Raw genomic sequence first — 16,414 nt, 5'->3', positions numbered from 1 at the left:
GTACATACTTATTTTTAACCTCAATGGGATTAGGTGCATTGTACTATTTTGATAACTATCACTAGACGGCTTGTTTACATGGTGGGCTCTCAGTGCTTAGCTTTTGTTGAGACTACTAACAGCACAAAAAACCATTCACTCTTGGGAGCACTCACATTTGTTTTAACCAGCGTTTTGTCTTGTAGAGTTAGGTGAGATTGAATCCAAAAGAGGTAACTGCTAATCTCGATTCTAAATTGCTATAATTCTTGAACAAGGGTGCCAATAGTTACCATTTGCACCCTGGTTCAAGGAATAATGACATGACTCATCCATGCATAGCAAAAGAAAGGCAAAGCCTTGAAAGGAACAAGTTCTTTGCATGCTTTTTTCGTAGCACTGTAGCAGCTTCCACATAATATTTTGTCCCGAGTTCTCATTTTTGTGCTTTTGTACCAGCTTTTGGTGTGAAGCATGCTGGCTATTGGCGCGTTGCCTTCTTTAAGAGGAGAGTGCAGGAGCATGCATCTATCAGAAAAGGGGCTGTTGGTGGCTCGTGTAGCTGCAAAAGGCTCATTAAGGGCTGTGCTTGGGGCTTCTTTTTAATGTTGTTTAAGTGCTCGCTTGTGTCAGCTATGGTTGCATACTTCTGTGGAATCACCTTATTTTATGGCTGACTTTACTATCCAATTTTTTGCTTTTCGGGGAGAAGCACCCAGTGGGGGGACTGCCGTTTACAGTTTTGGAACTTATAAATAACAAAGTAGGCAGCTGTGCGCTTTTTTGAAAATATTTGTTTGCTGTTGAGGCTTTAGTACTCATCACTACCAATTCCCGAACATTCCCCTTTTTTCGTTTTTAGATAATTTACTGATTCAAAGGCGTCGTTTCTAAAGTGGGTAAAGTTTTGGAACGGGTCGACTAAATGTAAAACTTGAAGCTGGAATTGTGATGGCTACGTTGTGTCATAACCAAACCATATCAGGTTGAAGAGTGCCTACCTTCATGTGTCAGGCACATGGTCACATTGCCTTGTAATGAAGAACCCCTGAAAAAGCTTTCGAAGTAATCATCAAAAGTCTTCATTAGAAAACCTAATTCGTCCGAAGTTGGCTGTTGGAAAAAATTTTGCCGTCTGCGAAGTACTAGCGGAGCTACAGGAATTTGTCACACGCTTTACGTGCTTTCTTTCACCTTTCGTTCGAGTGAGCACACTCAAAGCCACGCAGGAGGGGAGGACTAGGGGGCAAGAAGCTATGCCTATTTATGAACGTGCATCATGACCTCGATCGGTTTTATTTCCTTTTTTTTCTTCAAACTTAAGGCTTCTTCTCAGTGTAATCACCAACAGGTGCACGGGCATGTGACAGCCTCCCTTTGCGGTTGTAGACATTGCACTTGAAGCGCAGTCAGTTGGATTTGGGGCCTCATTTGTTGAGGGAAAACTGCGTTTTTCAGGTAACTGCTAATAAATTATGTATAACAAGCTGCGTGCTGCCCTCTAATGTCTGTCTCACATGCACTCAAGTGCCATGAGCGTTTTCTGACCAAGCTCGAAAAGTGTTGCGGGGTCACTTCAATTGCTTCATGGAGGGTGCTGTGTACATTTTGTTGAAATTTTTGAAAGAAATGCCCGTTTTAGCATGCCAAATCCCTGTATATCAGCCATCTGCTACGCTTTATGAAAACGATTTGAAAACGAATCAAATGATGACAGCAGATGATCCAGGCCCTTAAATTGCTAGAAATTTAGTGTTACCGTCGAGGCACTCAAAGAAAAAGAGGAAAATGTCTCTCTGCAGCACAAGTGTGCCCTTAATTGGCTTTGCTTTATAAGGTTTTTCTGCTTCAACATCATCAAAGGGCTTGAAGAACAAAAAGGAGAATTCTCGGTGGCACGAGTGTGCGATCAAATGCTCAGATATTTCTGGCTTTCCCACTTCTCTTGAAACTTATTGTTATAGTGTGGGTGCCAAAGTGAATTCGATTATTGAAGTTCAAGTGCAAATTGAATATTTTTTTTAAAGTTTCTAGAATACTTCTAGAAATCTTTTCAATTACTTCATGTGAAATTCTAGAAAGAAGTCGGAGAGGCTTCCGAAGTTTATTCTTTGAAGCGTTGGTAGGGGAGCGTTTCATACTTGCCTTATTAAGAAGGCAATGGAGCAATTGAAATTATATGTACACGAATGTGTTTATATACACGATATCATGCAGCCAAAGATTTGATCAAATTTCAGGTCGAAAACCACTATAAATAAGGCCCTGCCTGTGCCGCATTTATCATCTGCTTCTTAGAATCAGCCTCTTCTAGAGTCAGTACATTTGCGACAATAGCAGAGCAAGAAAGGCAGATTTCACGCAATACGAGTATGATGAGTTGAAACATATTAAAAATTTGGAGGGTTCCTTTCAGTCAGACATTGACCGTATTTTTGTCTTCGGTGAGTTAGAATAGTTCAAATAGCAAAATTTGCAATACGAATTGAATTAAATAGCAAACATTATTCAAAATATATTCAGAAGTATGAATATTTGTGTACCCCTACCTATTGTATACATCACATTTTTACCCCATTTTTCCTTCTCAGTAGAAAAGACATGTGCCGTTCTAATGCTGTGCTAAGGCCACAGATAAGAACTCGTGCACATGCCTAAAGCTCCACGCATATTCTTCTGTGAGACCTTCTATTCATCTGTTTGAATTCAAAATTTTGAAACCACTTGGATCAATTCTCACTATTGAGACTTCATTTTTTGAACAAGTTATGCTAGTAAATTTAAGCGTAAGAGCAACGCTTTGACAGTAAGTGTAACGATGTTAACTCCCACACACAAAAAAAAAGGATCACGGAGACATTTTTCCGATGCAGGTTCATCTGAGAGGCAGAAGAAGGAGCAGTGGGCTTGGCTGTGGTCGTGATGCAGGGAGGCCAGAAAGCTCCTGTGGAGTGTCCTTCAGCTTCAGAACAAGAGCCTCATAGTAGCCCCGCGTTAGAGCATTTGCGCATCAAGAAGACAAACAGGTGCCCCTGAATAGGGCCCTGACAGTGAGAAATTTGAAGCTTTTGGCTAGTAATTATTACTTAAAGAGGTACTGACACAACTTTTTGTCTTGCATTATTAACATTGTTGACGGCCTATCAGTCACGATGTGGCGGATTGCTTGCTGCAGCATGGGACAGATTGACAATTTCATTTCTGTTTGTTCATTACATACTATTTTTATCTTGGCACAGCTCTGAGAACACGACGCACCTGGTGCAACAAATGCCAGCTAGCGTGAAAAATGATACACATAAACACATAAAACGGGGTTTCTTGGCGTAAGTAGCACTTCCACAGCAGGTCTATCAATAGTGAAAGCGGGCTGTGACAACCGACAAAATAATCAAAGAGCTGGGACAAACAGCTTGCGCTCAGTGCTTCTGGCTTAAGAGATGGCCCACCATGGCGTATTGTTCTTCTTCCTCCTTACACGCAGAACACTGACGCACTTCCGTGCTGCCTGCATCGTGTGCTCACATCCTTTTGCTGCTGCATATGCAGCAAAATGTCATTAACGTCAAATTAATCATAGTCGTTTGGGTGCAAAGATTTTCTTGAGGCATCCTCACGTTCCACATGTTTACATCAGGCATGGACACAGCAATCACTGAATAGTATCCTGCTTGCACAAGTGTGGCCAAAGGGCAACAACGATTATGATGAGAATAATGTAACTGTGCCAACTCTGAGCTGGGCAACAATGATGGCGCCTAGAAATTGGGACTCTGCTTCACGTCACTTTCAATGATTCAATGATTCTAGGTGCGGCATATAGCTTTGTATTAGGCACGCAAACTTCAATATTCACATAATTGGCCGTCTAAGCTATAACTGTTCATCAAATTTGTACATGTACGTATGTTCAAGGGAATCGATGTCACAGTCACAGGCTATATGAGCCACAAAATTTTGTGTCAGTACTCTTTACGTTATTTTGCTTTATGTTTTAACTTACAGGTAAACAAATAAGTAAAGTATTTTGTAACTGCTGCATGTATTTACCCTTTACTGTGCAGGTGGTTTTGCATAATTTGTGAATAAACGAGCATATGTGCATGCACCTAGCAGACTGAGAAAGATAAAAACACTTCCTTACAAAATGTTGAATCATGTAGATAAATTCCAGGGTGTAAAAATATTTGTTTTGTTTTTCTGCAATGTCCCGGCACTACACTACATACAACACTTTCACATACAACACCCATTTATTCTACTGCACTTTCGAAGCACCACTAAACTGTCCATTGCAGCATATTCGTATTTTTCACAATTTAAAAACTGGCATTGCCTTATTACCATGCTTAGGCAAACATTTCTTATGACTCTTATTATTTGCCCTAAGCAACTGGGGACGTTCTGCAGAAGGACTTGTTCTTGGGCTACTTTATGCTTGCTTAAAATTATATGGTGTGTGGTTCTGTGTGAATGTTCTCTCTTTTTTTTTGCACTACATCATGATTTTTACCAGAAAATAATGAATTCATAGGACCCCTATCACCTATATTACCCACAAACCCTGTCTCTCCTGTATGGCCCGTATGCCCCATATGCCATATATAGCCCATAAACCCTACATCTCCTGTATGGGCTGTAATCCTCATATCTCCTATAAGGGCCGTAATCCCTGTATCACCTGTATCCAATTACTTCGTATGATACGGTCCTATCTGTACAAGAATTTCCAGTAGGGATTGCTGGCAGCCACCAGTGGCGGAAGCATTGATATATTGATATGTTGGGTATAACATCTCGAAACCATCAAATGATTATGAGAGACGCCGTAGTGGAGGGCTCCGGGAAATTGCGATCACCTGGAGTTCTTTAACGTGCACCCAAATCTTAGCACACGGGCCCACAACATTTCCGCCTTCATTGGAAATGCAGCCGCCACAGCCGGGATTCGATCCCGCGACCTGCCGGTGAGCAGCTGAGTACCTTAGCCACCAAACCACCACGGCGGGGCTCAGTGGTGGAATCAACCTGACAGAGCCGACCCCAAGAGAGACATACGTTGTTTCCGGCCTATAACTCAGCTATAAAAAAATTGGCAAATCCCACGTATTGTGGGAATAGGTGATATGTAAAGCACAAATGAGGAAAGTTGATATGTCACTTTAAATCAGCACAACGTTAAGATGTGAACACACATTAGGCTGTGCATGACTTACATGTCATTTTTGGACATGTTATATACCTTCGTCGTCTCTTCTCGTCACGTGATACCAAATGTGGTATAAGAGGAGCTAGTGAAACGGCCATCAGCGTTCTATGACTGTACCATGTAGTCATGTTTTATGAAACACATATCATTATTATGATGTTTGAACATGCCAATCACCTTTTTCGTTCATTCACAACACCAAATACCAAATTTGCTACACTTGAAGCTAGTAAAACGGCCACAAACGCGTCATGAGCGTGGTAAGTTGCCATGTTCCTAAATGAAACGCATTCTATGATTATCATGTTTGCACCAGTCATAAACCTCCATCGTCCATTCACTTCCCGTAATGCCAAATTTGGTATATGTGAAGCTAGCGAAACAACCGCCAGCGCAACATTAGCATGGCATGTAGTCATGTTCTTACATGAAACGCATTCGATGATTATCATGTTTGCATCGGTCACATCCCTCTTTACCTATTCACGTCGTGCAATACCCAATTTGGTATATGTAAAGCTAGCGAAACGGCCGCGAGTGCATAATGAGCGAGACATGTAGTCATGTTGTTACATGACACTCACCTAACGGTTATCATGTTTGCAATATTCATATAACTTCGTCATTTATTCACGTACCGTATACCAAATTTGGTATATGTGAAGCTAGCGAAACCATCGCCAGCACACCCTGAGTGTGGCGCGTAGTCATGACTTCATTGCATTGATGTCATGATTTCCGAGTTAGGGTATGTCACTAATGTTCGCCATGCAGGCATGTCATACCATTGTAAACTCCGTGCAAAAACTTCCGACAACTAACACAAGAGACGGTGACGAGCACTGCGCTCGTCCTTGTCTCTTGTTTTGTCGGAAGTTTTTGCGCTGAGAAGTTGAATAATGCGTTACCAACCAGCCCAATCCCGCACTTTAATTCATGCCATACCATACCAGTTTTGCAATATGTCAAAGGAACAAAACCACCGAAGAGCAACAAGACCATAAAAAGTAAATCACGACATTCACGACTCACATGTCATGATTTTGATGGTTTGACTACTCAATTATATTTGTCACACAGTCATGGTATCTCATACTAATTTTGGTATCAATACCATTATCCAAACGGCCAGGAGAGCTAGAAGTTGTAGATAGATAGATAGATAGATAGATAGATAGATAGATAGATAGATAGATAGATAGTTAGATAGATAGATAGATGGATAGACCGATAGATAGATAGATAGATAGATAGATAGATAGATAGATAGATAGACAGACAGACAGACAGACAGACAGACAGATAGATAGACAGATAGATAGATAGATAGATAGATAGATAGATAGATAGATAGATAGATAGATAGATAGATAGATAGATAGATAGATAGATGCGCTCAAAGAAGCCCTAGTTCGCTAAGAAATGCTTTGCATTTAAAAGTGTTAGTAACGCTTGGAGTAAACAATACAACTTTTGCGAAGCGTCGTCCTTTTTCGATATCATTGTATTAAGATTACGCACTAGGCGAACCATCAAGTTTACTATATTGTGTTCACGCAAGAACAAGATATGACGGTGGATGGTTCGGTGGCTATTTAAAATGACCACACATCCCGTCTATTATCAGATGACTCTACGGAGGACGACTATTCTTGCCGCTGTCGGCGTATATAGCGTGAGCCTTCTAGTTAGTTCATTTATTATTGGAAGACTCCACGTAAGATGGAAAAAAAGCATGGCCGCTCAACCTCTTAAATTTAATTCAAAGTTTTATAATCGTTGCCAGATTAGTGTAAACCAGAGATTTATTGAGAAGCCTATAGTAATAACACTTCTCGATAAAAAATATGTAATCGCGCAAAGTTCAAGAAAGGAGCATGTAAATAAAACTTCTGACAACAAATAAAAAAACAAATTTAACATTTTTTGAACTTTCCCCGCCTATTATCTTGCACATCAGACTTCACAAACAATAACATGTGTTGCGTAGTGTGGTTTCACTAGCAGTTACGGCCCGTCAAAAAATATTCCCTTGCGCAAGATTAGACATTTTTAGATCAGACCTCCAGCTTAGTATGAAAGACAGGCCTCTGCTTTAGTTTCTTAAAATGCGAGCAGTGCTGAAATAGCTGTCAACTACACTGGGGACACCAATTTTAAAAAGATTTGGTGATGAGAGTGGCCATAAGTGTGAATTACAGAGCAAGCAAGCGCGAACAGTCCCTGGTACTAGGTGTTAGAAAGGGACGTCGAATAAGGCCTTTGCACAAGACTGAGCATGACATGTTGGTCTAAAGTATGTAGGAAATTTGTGATCGCGTAGGGCTTATCAATTTGGCATAATATTGTAGTAAATCATAACAACAGGGTGACTGGTGCGTGAGGGGTTGACTGGGAAAGAGAACGACGAAGACGGTTTTGTGTTGGATTTTGTTCGAGTGAGTGGCTCTTGTACCTTACATTTGGTGCCAGCGGTGACAACGTTAACCCATATTTACAAGGAGTAAAGCTGCTGCGATGACAGCAACAGTCGGCACTTTACAGATGTACCCTACGGAAGACGAGACGTCGTCGGTGGCCCTGGAACATCCTGTCCTGAAAACGCAGGAAAGCTTGGCACAGGCCACGGGAGCCCCAGCATCATCACACTTCCCGCCAACAGCACCCCATCAGCCTCTTCTGTCAGAGTTTGATGTCCAGGATCCACTAAATCACCTTCAACAGTCAGGCGCTGGTGCCAGTCTACCTATACCTGACTCTGTGCAAGCCCTTGTTTTACAAGGTAAGGCTGACAGACGAGCCCCTATGCAAGATTTCGAAACTCGCTTCGCTACCCACTTAGTCTCTATTGAGGCCAACCTCGCCCAACGTTCCCCGACGACGGACGACGTCACCGACCTACCTGCGTGGCTCTCTGTCATAGAGGAGCAGTCTGGCCTTCAGCAACGTGTGTCTACTGTGGTCGAACGAAATGTGTTTCTGTCAGCTCCGCCTCGGTTTTTCGGAGCACAACTTCCACCACCTACCTTCGATGGCACCACGTCGTGGGTGGCATTTTTGGCCAAGTTCATGTCTGTCACTGCTCTAAACGGCTGGACAGTTCAAAATTAAGCTCAGGCGCTCGTTGTGCCGCTCCTTGGCGCCGCAGTTAAATACCTCGAGTACGTCCCGCAAGTCGTCTGCTCGAACTATGAAGCTCTGAACTTGTTGGCGGACACCTGTTTTGACGGCAGTCATCTGCTTCAGCTCTATGCCACACAAACAAAACACGTCCGGCAATGCCACAGCAACCTTCAAGAGCTCGCTGCTCACGTCGGCAGCTTGTTCCAGAAGGCCTTCTGGTGTTGCCCTACCGCAACCACGGAGCTCATTGCTGCTAATGTCTTTGTTGATGCCATGAATAACATAAGTGTCCAGCACTTCATCCACCTCGCTCGTCCGGTTGACGTACGATCAGTTTTAGCTGTCGCTCTTGAGGCGGAGATACAAGAACACTCAAATGCAGCTGAGAATCCATACCGGAGGCAACCCTACAAGGACGCGCCATCCTGGACCCGGCTATTGGCTTACTCGACTGCACAATCCAACAGTGGTACTCCGGTGCTGCTACTGCCACGATGTTGGGCATTTTGCTCGGAACTTCCCTCGGGTGACTGAGTCACTGACAAACTCAGTTCTTTTTTTGAAGTTTTTTTCGGGAAACTACAATGCGGGCCATCTAGGGCAGGATCCCGCATGATGGCTGAAGCCCCTCTTCTTTCACTTGACCCCTTCATCGAGATGCCAACTCTGGCGGTGAAGCTTGGAGATCCACCGCAGCACGTTGAGGCACTGGTGGACAAAGGGGCCGCATTCAGTTATTTAGTGATGAGTTTTATGTCTGAAAGGTTTTCGGTGAGACCTGCGCTGGCCAATCGACCCCATCTCGTCCTAGCTGACGAAGCCGCTCTACCTACTCTCGGCGAAGTCTGCCTGAATGTGTGTGTGCTTAGAAAGACAGTGAGACAGCGGTTCCTTGTTGTCCTTAACCTGTGTTGCGAGTGATCTTAGGCTGTGATTGGTGCGATGAGTTTGCCATTAGTTTGCAGTGTAACGGCACTGATTCTACCATTCAACTGCCATCTACCACTTCGACACCGATTCGAGCAAGTGTTGAAACCTTCAGTAAAGCTTTCTCTTGGCAGTCGTATTTCCCGTGGAGGAATGTCATTTACAGAACTTTTGACAAAGCGCGCTCCGTCCTCGCTGACAACTACCGCATGATGAAATGTGTGATTATTGAATTTTCTTCGAAAGTTGTCATTCTAACAACGGGCACGAATACGGCCGGGGGTACAAACAGAAGTGAACAACCTGAAATTGTAAAACTATTCCTGTTTTTCAATCTTCTGATAACGGCAACCTATGTTCCCATTCCTTTGTCGTCTGCTGCTTGGGTTCCTGTTTACAGCCCCGACAAGTCCTTTGTTGACAAGGAAATTCTTGATTCTTGTAGAAAGTATCACTTGTTCCCGGCCTGGAGGCGAATTTGCAATGCCATAGGCCCTCCATCGCTGTTCTGGCAAAACCTTTGCAGTGCTTCTCTTCAACCTGTCTGACAGTATCCAGTGCGTGCCGTCAGGCACAGTCCTGGGTACCTGTACCTACCTTGATGCACCGTCTGTCGTAGCAGTAGTACAGCTCCTAGAACCTTCGCCACCACCTGCATCGGCTTCAGAGTAGAATGAACTTAACTTGAACCCCAACGTGACTCTGTCACAGAAAGCTGAGAGTCAAGCACTTCTACGAAAATTCCGTGACTGCGTGGCAATGTCTCCGAGTGAGATCGGCCACACTCCAGTAGTGCAGCACAGAATCAACACCGGCTCTGAAGTACCTGTTCGGCATCGCCCGCGTCGAGTCTCTGCCTCTGAAGGCACAGAAATCACTAAGCAAGTGGATTAAATGCTTAAGCATGGTATCATACCGCGCTTGTCAAGTCCGTGGTCGTCCCCCGTAGTTCTTGTGAGAAAGGGAAACGGCACGATACGTTTTTATGTTCACTATCGATGGCTAAATACTGTCTCCAAGCCTGACGTGTCTCCGCTTCCTCGTGTTGATGATGCCCTTGACCACCTGCATGGTGCCCATTTTTTTCACTACGCTGGATCTTCTTTCTGGCTATTGGCAGATAGAACTAGACCCGAATGACGCTGAGAAGACCGCCTTTATAACTCGGGATGGCCTCTACCAGTTTAACTGCCTGCCATTTGGTCTCTCGAATGCTCCTGCTACATTTCAGTGATTAATGGACCGGGTTCTTGGGCATCCCAAATGGTCGATAGCGTTGGTCTCTTTGGACTACATAATTGTCTATGATCCCACGTTTCCCGAACACCTCAGGCGTTTGGAACTGGTCTTGCGTGCTCTCCAAGACGCTCGCCTTCGCATTAAACCTTCCAAGTGCTTTTTCTGCTTTTCAAAGTTAGCTACTTCAGGCACGTAGTCGGAGCCAAAGGCATCAGCCCTGATCCCACGAAGCTCCAAGCCAATGCCTCTATTTCGCCTCCCACCACGGCTAAGCAGCGTAAAAGTTTCTTTGCTTCGCTTCATGCTTCAGACGTTTTGTCCGTGACTTTACTTCTCGCGCATTACCTCTCAATGAACTACTGAAGAAAGAAGTTCGCTGGAAATGGGGACTCGATCAAGAAGCTGCCTTCTGTCACCTCAAGACTGCCCTTCAAGCACCACCGACGCTCGCACACCATGACGAGAATGACGCGACGATTCTACACACCAATGCCAGGGGTCTTGGCCTCGGAGCTGTTCTCTTGCAAGTTAACGAGGACGGGCTCGAGAGACCAGTCGCTTATGCTAGTCGGCGGCTCAGTGAACCAATGAGTCGATAGCGCGCCTCTGAACTTCACGGCTTCGCGGTAGTTTGGGCAGTAAAAAATTTCGTCCATACGTTTACGGTAAAAGCTTCACAGTCGTTACCGACAACGTCGCCTTTCACTGGCTTCAAACAAAAAAAGACCTCAATGCTAGGTTCGCAAGGTGGGCTCTTAAACTGCAAGAGTACAACTTTATATTGTCCATCGCAGCGGCGCTCGCCATCAAGATGCTGACTACCTTTTTCGTCACCCGACCGCTTTCAGCGACATCTCCCCAGCCTCTGTCATGCTTAATTTACGAACTACACAGCTACAAGAAGCAGAAATTGTCGATAGAATCCGACGACTATCTAGGTAAGTACGCACTCCCAAGCGTCGTCGTGAAAGTCTTTCTGCGTCGTAGGTCGTCCGTGAGAGAATTCTTTATCACCGAAATTATCGAAATGGGTCGTGCGTGCCTGTTGTGCCGGTAGCCATGCGACAATTGGTGCTATTCATGTGCCATGACTCTTCGACTTCCGTTCACCTCGGGCTGCACAAGACGCTGGCACGCATCAAAGAGATGTTTGGGTCGTGGCGCATGCACAGTGACATTTCCTGCTACGTTTTGTCGTGCACAGTATGTGAAGCACAGAAGGCTACCACAAATCCGCAACCGGTCCCCATGAAACCCATCCCTCCTCCTGAAACCCCTTTTGAGATTCTTGGACTTGATCATAAGAGAACATTTCTACGCACGTCACGCGGCAACAAGTTCCTCATCGTTTCCACGGACTATCTAATGAAGTGGACCGAAGTCAGAGCCCTCCCTGACTCTTCAAATCGGCACGTCCTCACGTTCATCAATGAGTGTTTCATTTTTCGATACGGCACGCCGCGCTTGCTCATCACTGATCGGGGCGCGGCCTCCACGTCCCGCGCATTCAGAAACCTACTGAGCGGCCATAGAATTCGGCATGCCACGGCCACTCCTAAGAACCCACAAACAAATGGTCTGGAGGAACGTACAAACCGTACCATAACGGACCCACTGTCTTGATACGTGAGTCCCAGTCATAAGAACTGAGACGAATACGTCGCTGCAGCTTTCTTCGCCCTCAATGCGTCACAGCAGGAATTCACACGGGAGTCACCATTCAAGCTTGTTTATGAAAGGACGCCAAGACTTCCACAAGAGAGCTTCTTTAGTTTGAACACAACAACGCAAAACCATCTGCATGACACCGGTACTTCGGAGCTTCTTAGGAAGGCTTGCTTTAGAGCACACCTCGCATTAGCGCATCGTCCAGCGAAATTCCCCTCGCCTTCCAACGAGAACCACACCCCTTTCAAACCAGGAGACCTAGTGCTGGTTCGACGCACCCAGCGTGTTCCACAGCGTTGCCAGGAGTCTTTTCCCCGGTATACCGGCCCATTTTGCATGGTGAATGCCTTAGGCATTGTTACTTTCCGCCTGGAAGTTATTCCCGAACTGGGTACCAAAAGCAGAAACCGTGTTTATCCCGCCCATGCAAGCCAGTTGAAACTTCAAGTGCCAGGTGATTTCTGTATTAAGGCCTCTTGTTTTCTAGCTCAGACTCCAAGGGAAAAGGCAGCGAATGTGGTGGATCATAACAAAAGCCACGGGGTGGCAGGCACGTGAGGGGTTGACCGGGAAAGAAAACGACGAAGACAGCGTTATGTTGGCTTTTTTTCGAGTGAGTGGCTCTTTTGCATTACAATATTGTATTGAGAAGTTATGCCTCGTCACTGGATATCAGCAGTGGTAAACGTGGTAGTGAATGGTTAAAAATCTGTGTAGACTCGTGGGGTTCATTCAGCCACTGGGGCATCAAGCTGTGACGTACTAGTAGAAACTGTTCGAAAATTACGTGCCCTGGAAATGAACTTCTTGTGCCTCGAATGGTAGTCTGCGCAACAATTTTGCTAGGAGCTATACTTTGCCGTCGTGAAACGCACAGCAGCAGAGCAAAGCATGAGCACTATTGAAGCCAAATGAAGCATCTGCAACGGACTGTGCGCACAGCCAATATAAGTTGTCTGCTGCCGGAATTTGAGATAGGCAGGTGCACCCGTTTGTCTATAGTTTGGTGCTTGTTCCCTATATTTCTTTCTGTTCTTTTAAACCCTCCTTCCCCCCCCCCCTCCTATAATGCACTGCGCCGTGGCGCCCCTGAAGCAGACAGAAATTAGATGCCTTTTTCTTCCTCCTTACAACCATTCACCACTGTTCTCTATATTTGGCTCCTGGAGCACCACCTCTATGATTTTCACTCTGATCAATTCGTGCAGTGCAGTTTCTCTGGCTAAAGCGGCTGTCACCTGGTGCGGAAAGCGAGCGCTCGCAGCTTCCTGACAAGAGTTTTCATGCTGCTTTCCACTGAAGGAACGTCGTCAAACATCAACTTCTAAATCGGCGCCTCGAAGTGTTTCTCGCTCGGGCACCGAATGCGGTCAGCCACCTTGAGCTGCAGACAGCGAGCTAGAGAACGTAGCCAATTGCTTCTCTCTACACACCAAAGAACGTGCGTAGGAATCCTGCCGTCCTCACGTTGGATCAGCCTCCTCGGGGCTTTTTCGCTTAGTAGGTATTTTAGACGTGCTTCGCTCGTGTTTACTTTGAACACACAAAAAGCGCAAAAAATGTCTGCTACATCTTCAAGGTTAACAGTGCGTGCCTACTATGTGAGCAAAAAGCGGATAGAATAGCTGTACTCTGAAGCGTGGAAGTTACCACCAGCTGTGTCGAAATATATTCGTGTGAGGACACGAAAACGAGCCCTCTTTGCCCCGGAACACTCTGGATTGTGTGCGCTTGCTTGCTCGTTAATCCAGCAGTCATGACTATTCCCGTGACCAAATCATTTCGAAATTTGCGTTCCCAGTGCAGTAGAGTGCTATTTCAGTGCTGCCTTGCCTTTCAAGAAACAAATTTATAGGCCTGCATTCCATACTTGGCAGGCAGGAAGTACGATCTACCATTGCCTATCTTTGCGCAATGGGATTTTGGACGGGTCTTAACTGCAGGTGAAGCTCGATTTTGTCCTATATTTTCTCGATTATGAAAGCTGATGTGCAAGACAATAGGTACCAGAATATTGAAGAAATATCAAAAATGCCTTTTTTATTCTCGTCAGAAGTTTGCCTTCTAATATCTTATCTATATGCTAGAGGAATCATGTGTTTCGTTTGAAGAGTGTTTTATTAAAAACATTGTAGTTTTATATAAAAACATAGTGAGAAAGCATTGCTGAATTTCCACCATTCCGTCGTAAGCACTTTTTGAAGAATCCCTGCGAAGTGTCGAAAAACAATTTCTAGGTCGATATTGATTTTTTTATAAAAATATCTAACCAACTAGTGAAAAGAAAGATAGGTGAGGTTTAGCAAAAATAAGCATATATTTAGCTGAACAAATTTGAAGTACGTAGCAATAATGCATTATGTGTTATTCATTGCCAAAGTCGGAGAAAGCAGCAGAGCAGGTATGCTAGGCCTCTTTGTATTCATTTACTGGGTTTAATTTTTTTTCAAGCAAAACCAATCGGAGATCTTTTCTTACACTCAGCAGGCAAAAGTGTATAAAGCTTTGAAAGAAATTCAAAAGGTTGACTGGCCATGCTTTTTTAGCTTACGTGTATTCAGCCCATTTTCAGGCAACAAGGTCACTTAAATAAAGAATTCCGCATTTCCCAGTATTTCTTCACCGTCCTAACTACGTGACAGTTTTGATGAAATTTTTGACGTCACGCCATGCATGTCTAATCTGAATATTTTCATTGATTTTTTTACACGTGTGCTGTTTCTTTCTTTTGCTGATTATGTACTAGTATTAAAATGGTACAAGCACGACTAACTTACAATTTAGCCTGTTTTACACACCAGGGTGACAGAGAGACTGTTAGTGTCAAATTATCTTGCCGGAAACGGCATCACTTTTGCCGCGCAATAGAAATAACCAGGCTATAGACTTCATTGGGCTGCTAAACAATGGTCTAGTATATATTAACATTGTAGTGTTACGAACAAAACTAAACCAAGCCGTGAAACAGGATACCCTTCAAAGGACAAACTTCCGTCCGCTGAAAGAAGTAACATCGGAAGTGCTGTGACAGTGGCAAGCACAGAATTAGGCCGTCGGTAATCTCATCGTCGGCTAAACTTCGTCTTTCATAATCATTGTCGAAATTTTCAGTGCTGTAACAGGAGCTTGCATTCCCTCTAAAACATAGCAGCGTGCCAAGTGTCGTGCCTGCAATCTTAAAAATTGTTTCAAACAATCAACCAGTTTTGGTGCAAACGCGTTAGAACATTAAGGAAACTTATTGGTAAGCAATAATTAGGTGTGGTTGTACGATTACATCTGCCGTTGTTGGGTGCATATTCACTCAGAGGGTTCAGAGTATAATACTCATGTAAAAAATGCCTCAGACATAATGCCGTAGCATGGGTATGGCGTAGCGTGCAGTTTCTTCAATTTCCTAGCAAGTTAGAGGCGCCGCGCGCTTTTCTTTTGGAATTTCGATGTGATAGGTTCTCACCCGCAGAACAGTAGATCCGGCTTGGCTCTATTTGTGGATCTCGTAAAAGTACTGGTAACATTGGTGCCAAAAAAATAGGAGCATTGTGAAAACATTCCTCTATTTCAATATTGATGCACCGAAGCATAATACTGAACGATCTCATACAAGACAAATCTGTCATATTAAAAAGATTTTGCTTGGTGTAGTACGAAGTACTGGTTTGACGAACTCTAGCTTTCTTTTTTGTTTTTGAAGGTGAGACTGCCAGAAAAGTTTATCAAAGTATTATATACATTCCAGCAATAGATGTCTCATTTATTAGCGTTTTTCATGACATTAGCTGCGCTTTCGATTCCGACGTCCTGGTGTATTCCTACCACTTATGAAAACTTTTTCTACAGGTCTTCGAAATGCATACTGCCGAGGAGTAACGCTCCAAAATTAATTGTAACAAATATCCTCGTGAAATATTATAACTGATATTTTGCAGAGAGAAGTTGCAATGCGGAGAACATCTTACCACTGGTTCCACTAAGCATATAAAATAAATGTGTTGAAATAAAATTTGCCCTCGACTCTCCAGGTAATAACAGCGTGTCTGTTTAATGCCCTGGCCCGTTACGCATACTCTCGCATTTATGGACTGTTATGCACACTTTTATCTCGCCATCGTCTTAGGATGTAACAATCCATCACAGCTTCGAAAGGACGACCATACAGGTAAGAGCAAAGCTCGATGATCTCCCATACGACAGCGAGGTATTCTTTTTGTGTGGTTGAGCTATTCGCCTTGGCGCGGAACAGCCAACGACTTGCACAGGCTATTACTC

The 16,414-nt window shown here is 44.2% G+C and overlaps 1 protein-coding gene across 1 annotated transcript in view; it reads left to right on the top strand.

The window, feature by feature from the left end:
* The window catches only part of LOC142767077 (uncharacterized), a 153,992-nt gene extending 137,833 nt beyond the window's left edge, over positions 1–16,159 (top strand). Inside the window, exon 5 of the mRNA XM_075868297.1 lies at positions 15,986–16,159. Within this exon, the coding sequence (XP_075724412.1) occupies positions 15,986–16,029 (44 nt within the window). The 3' untranslated portion in view covers positions 16,030–16,159. The remainder of the gene's footprint in view (positions 1–15,985) is intronic.
* Positions 16,160–16,414: the final 255 nt, after the last annotated feature.

The sequence above is a fragment of the Rhipicephalus microplus genome, chromosome 7 (genome assembly GCF_043290135.1).
Source record: "Rhipicephalus microplus isolate Deutch F79 chromosome 7, USDA_Rmic, whole genome shotgun sequence".
Classification (NCBI taxonomy): domain Eukaryota; kingdom Metazoa; phylum Arthropoda; class Arachnida; order Ixodida; family Ixodidae; genus Rhipicephalus; species Rhipicephalus microplus.
The sequence above is the reverse complement of the archived record's forward strand: the minus strand, read 5'-3'. Positions and strand labels throughout refer to the sequence as shown.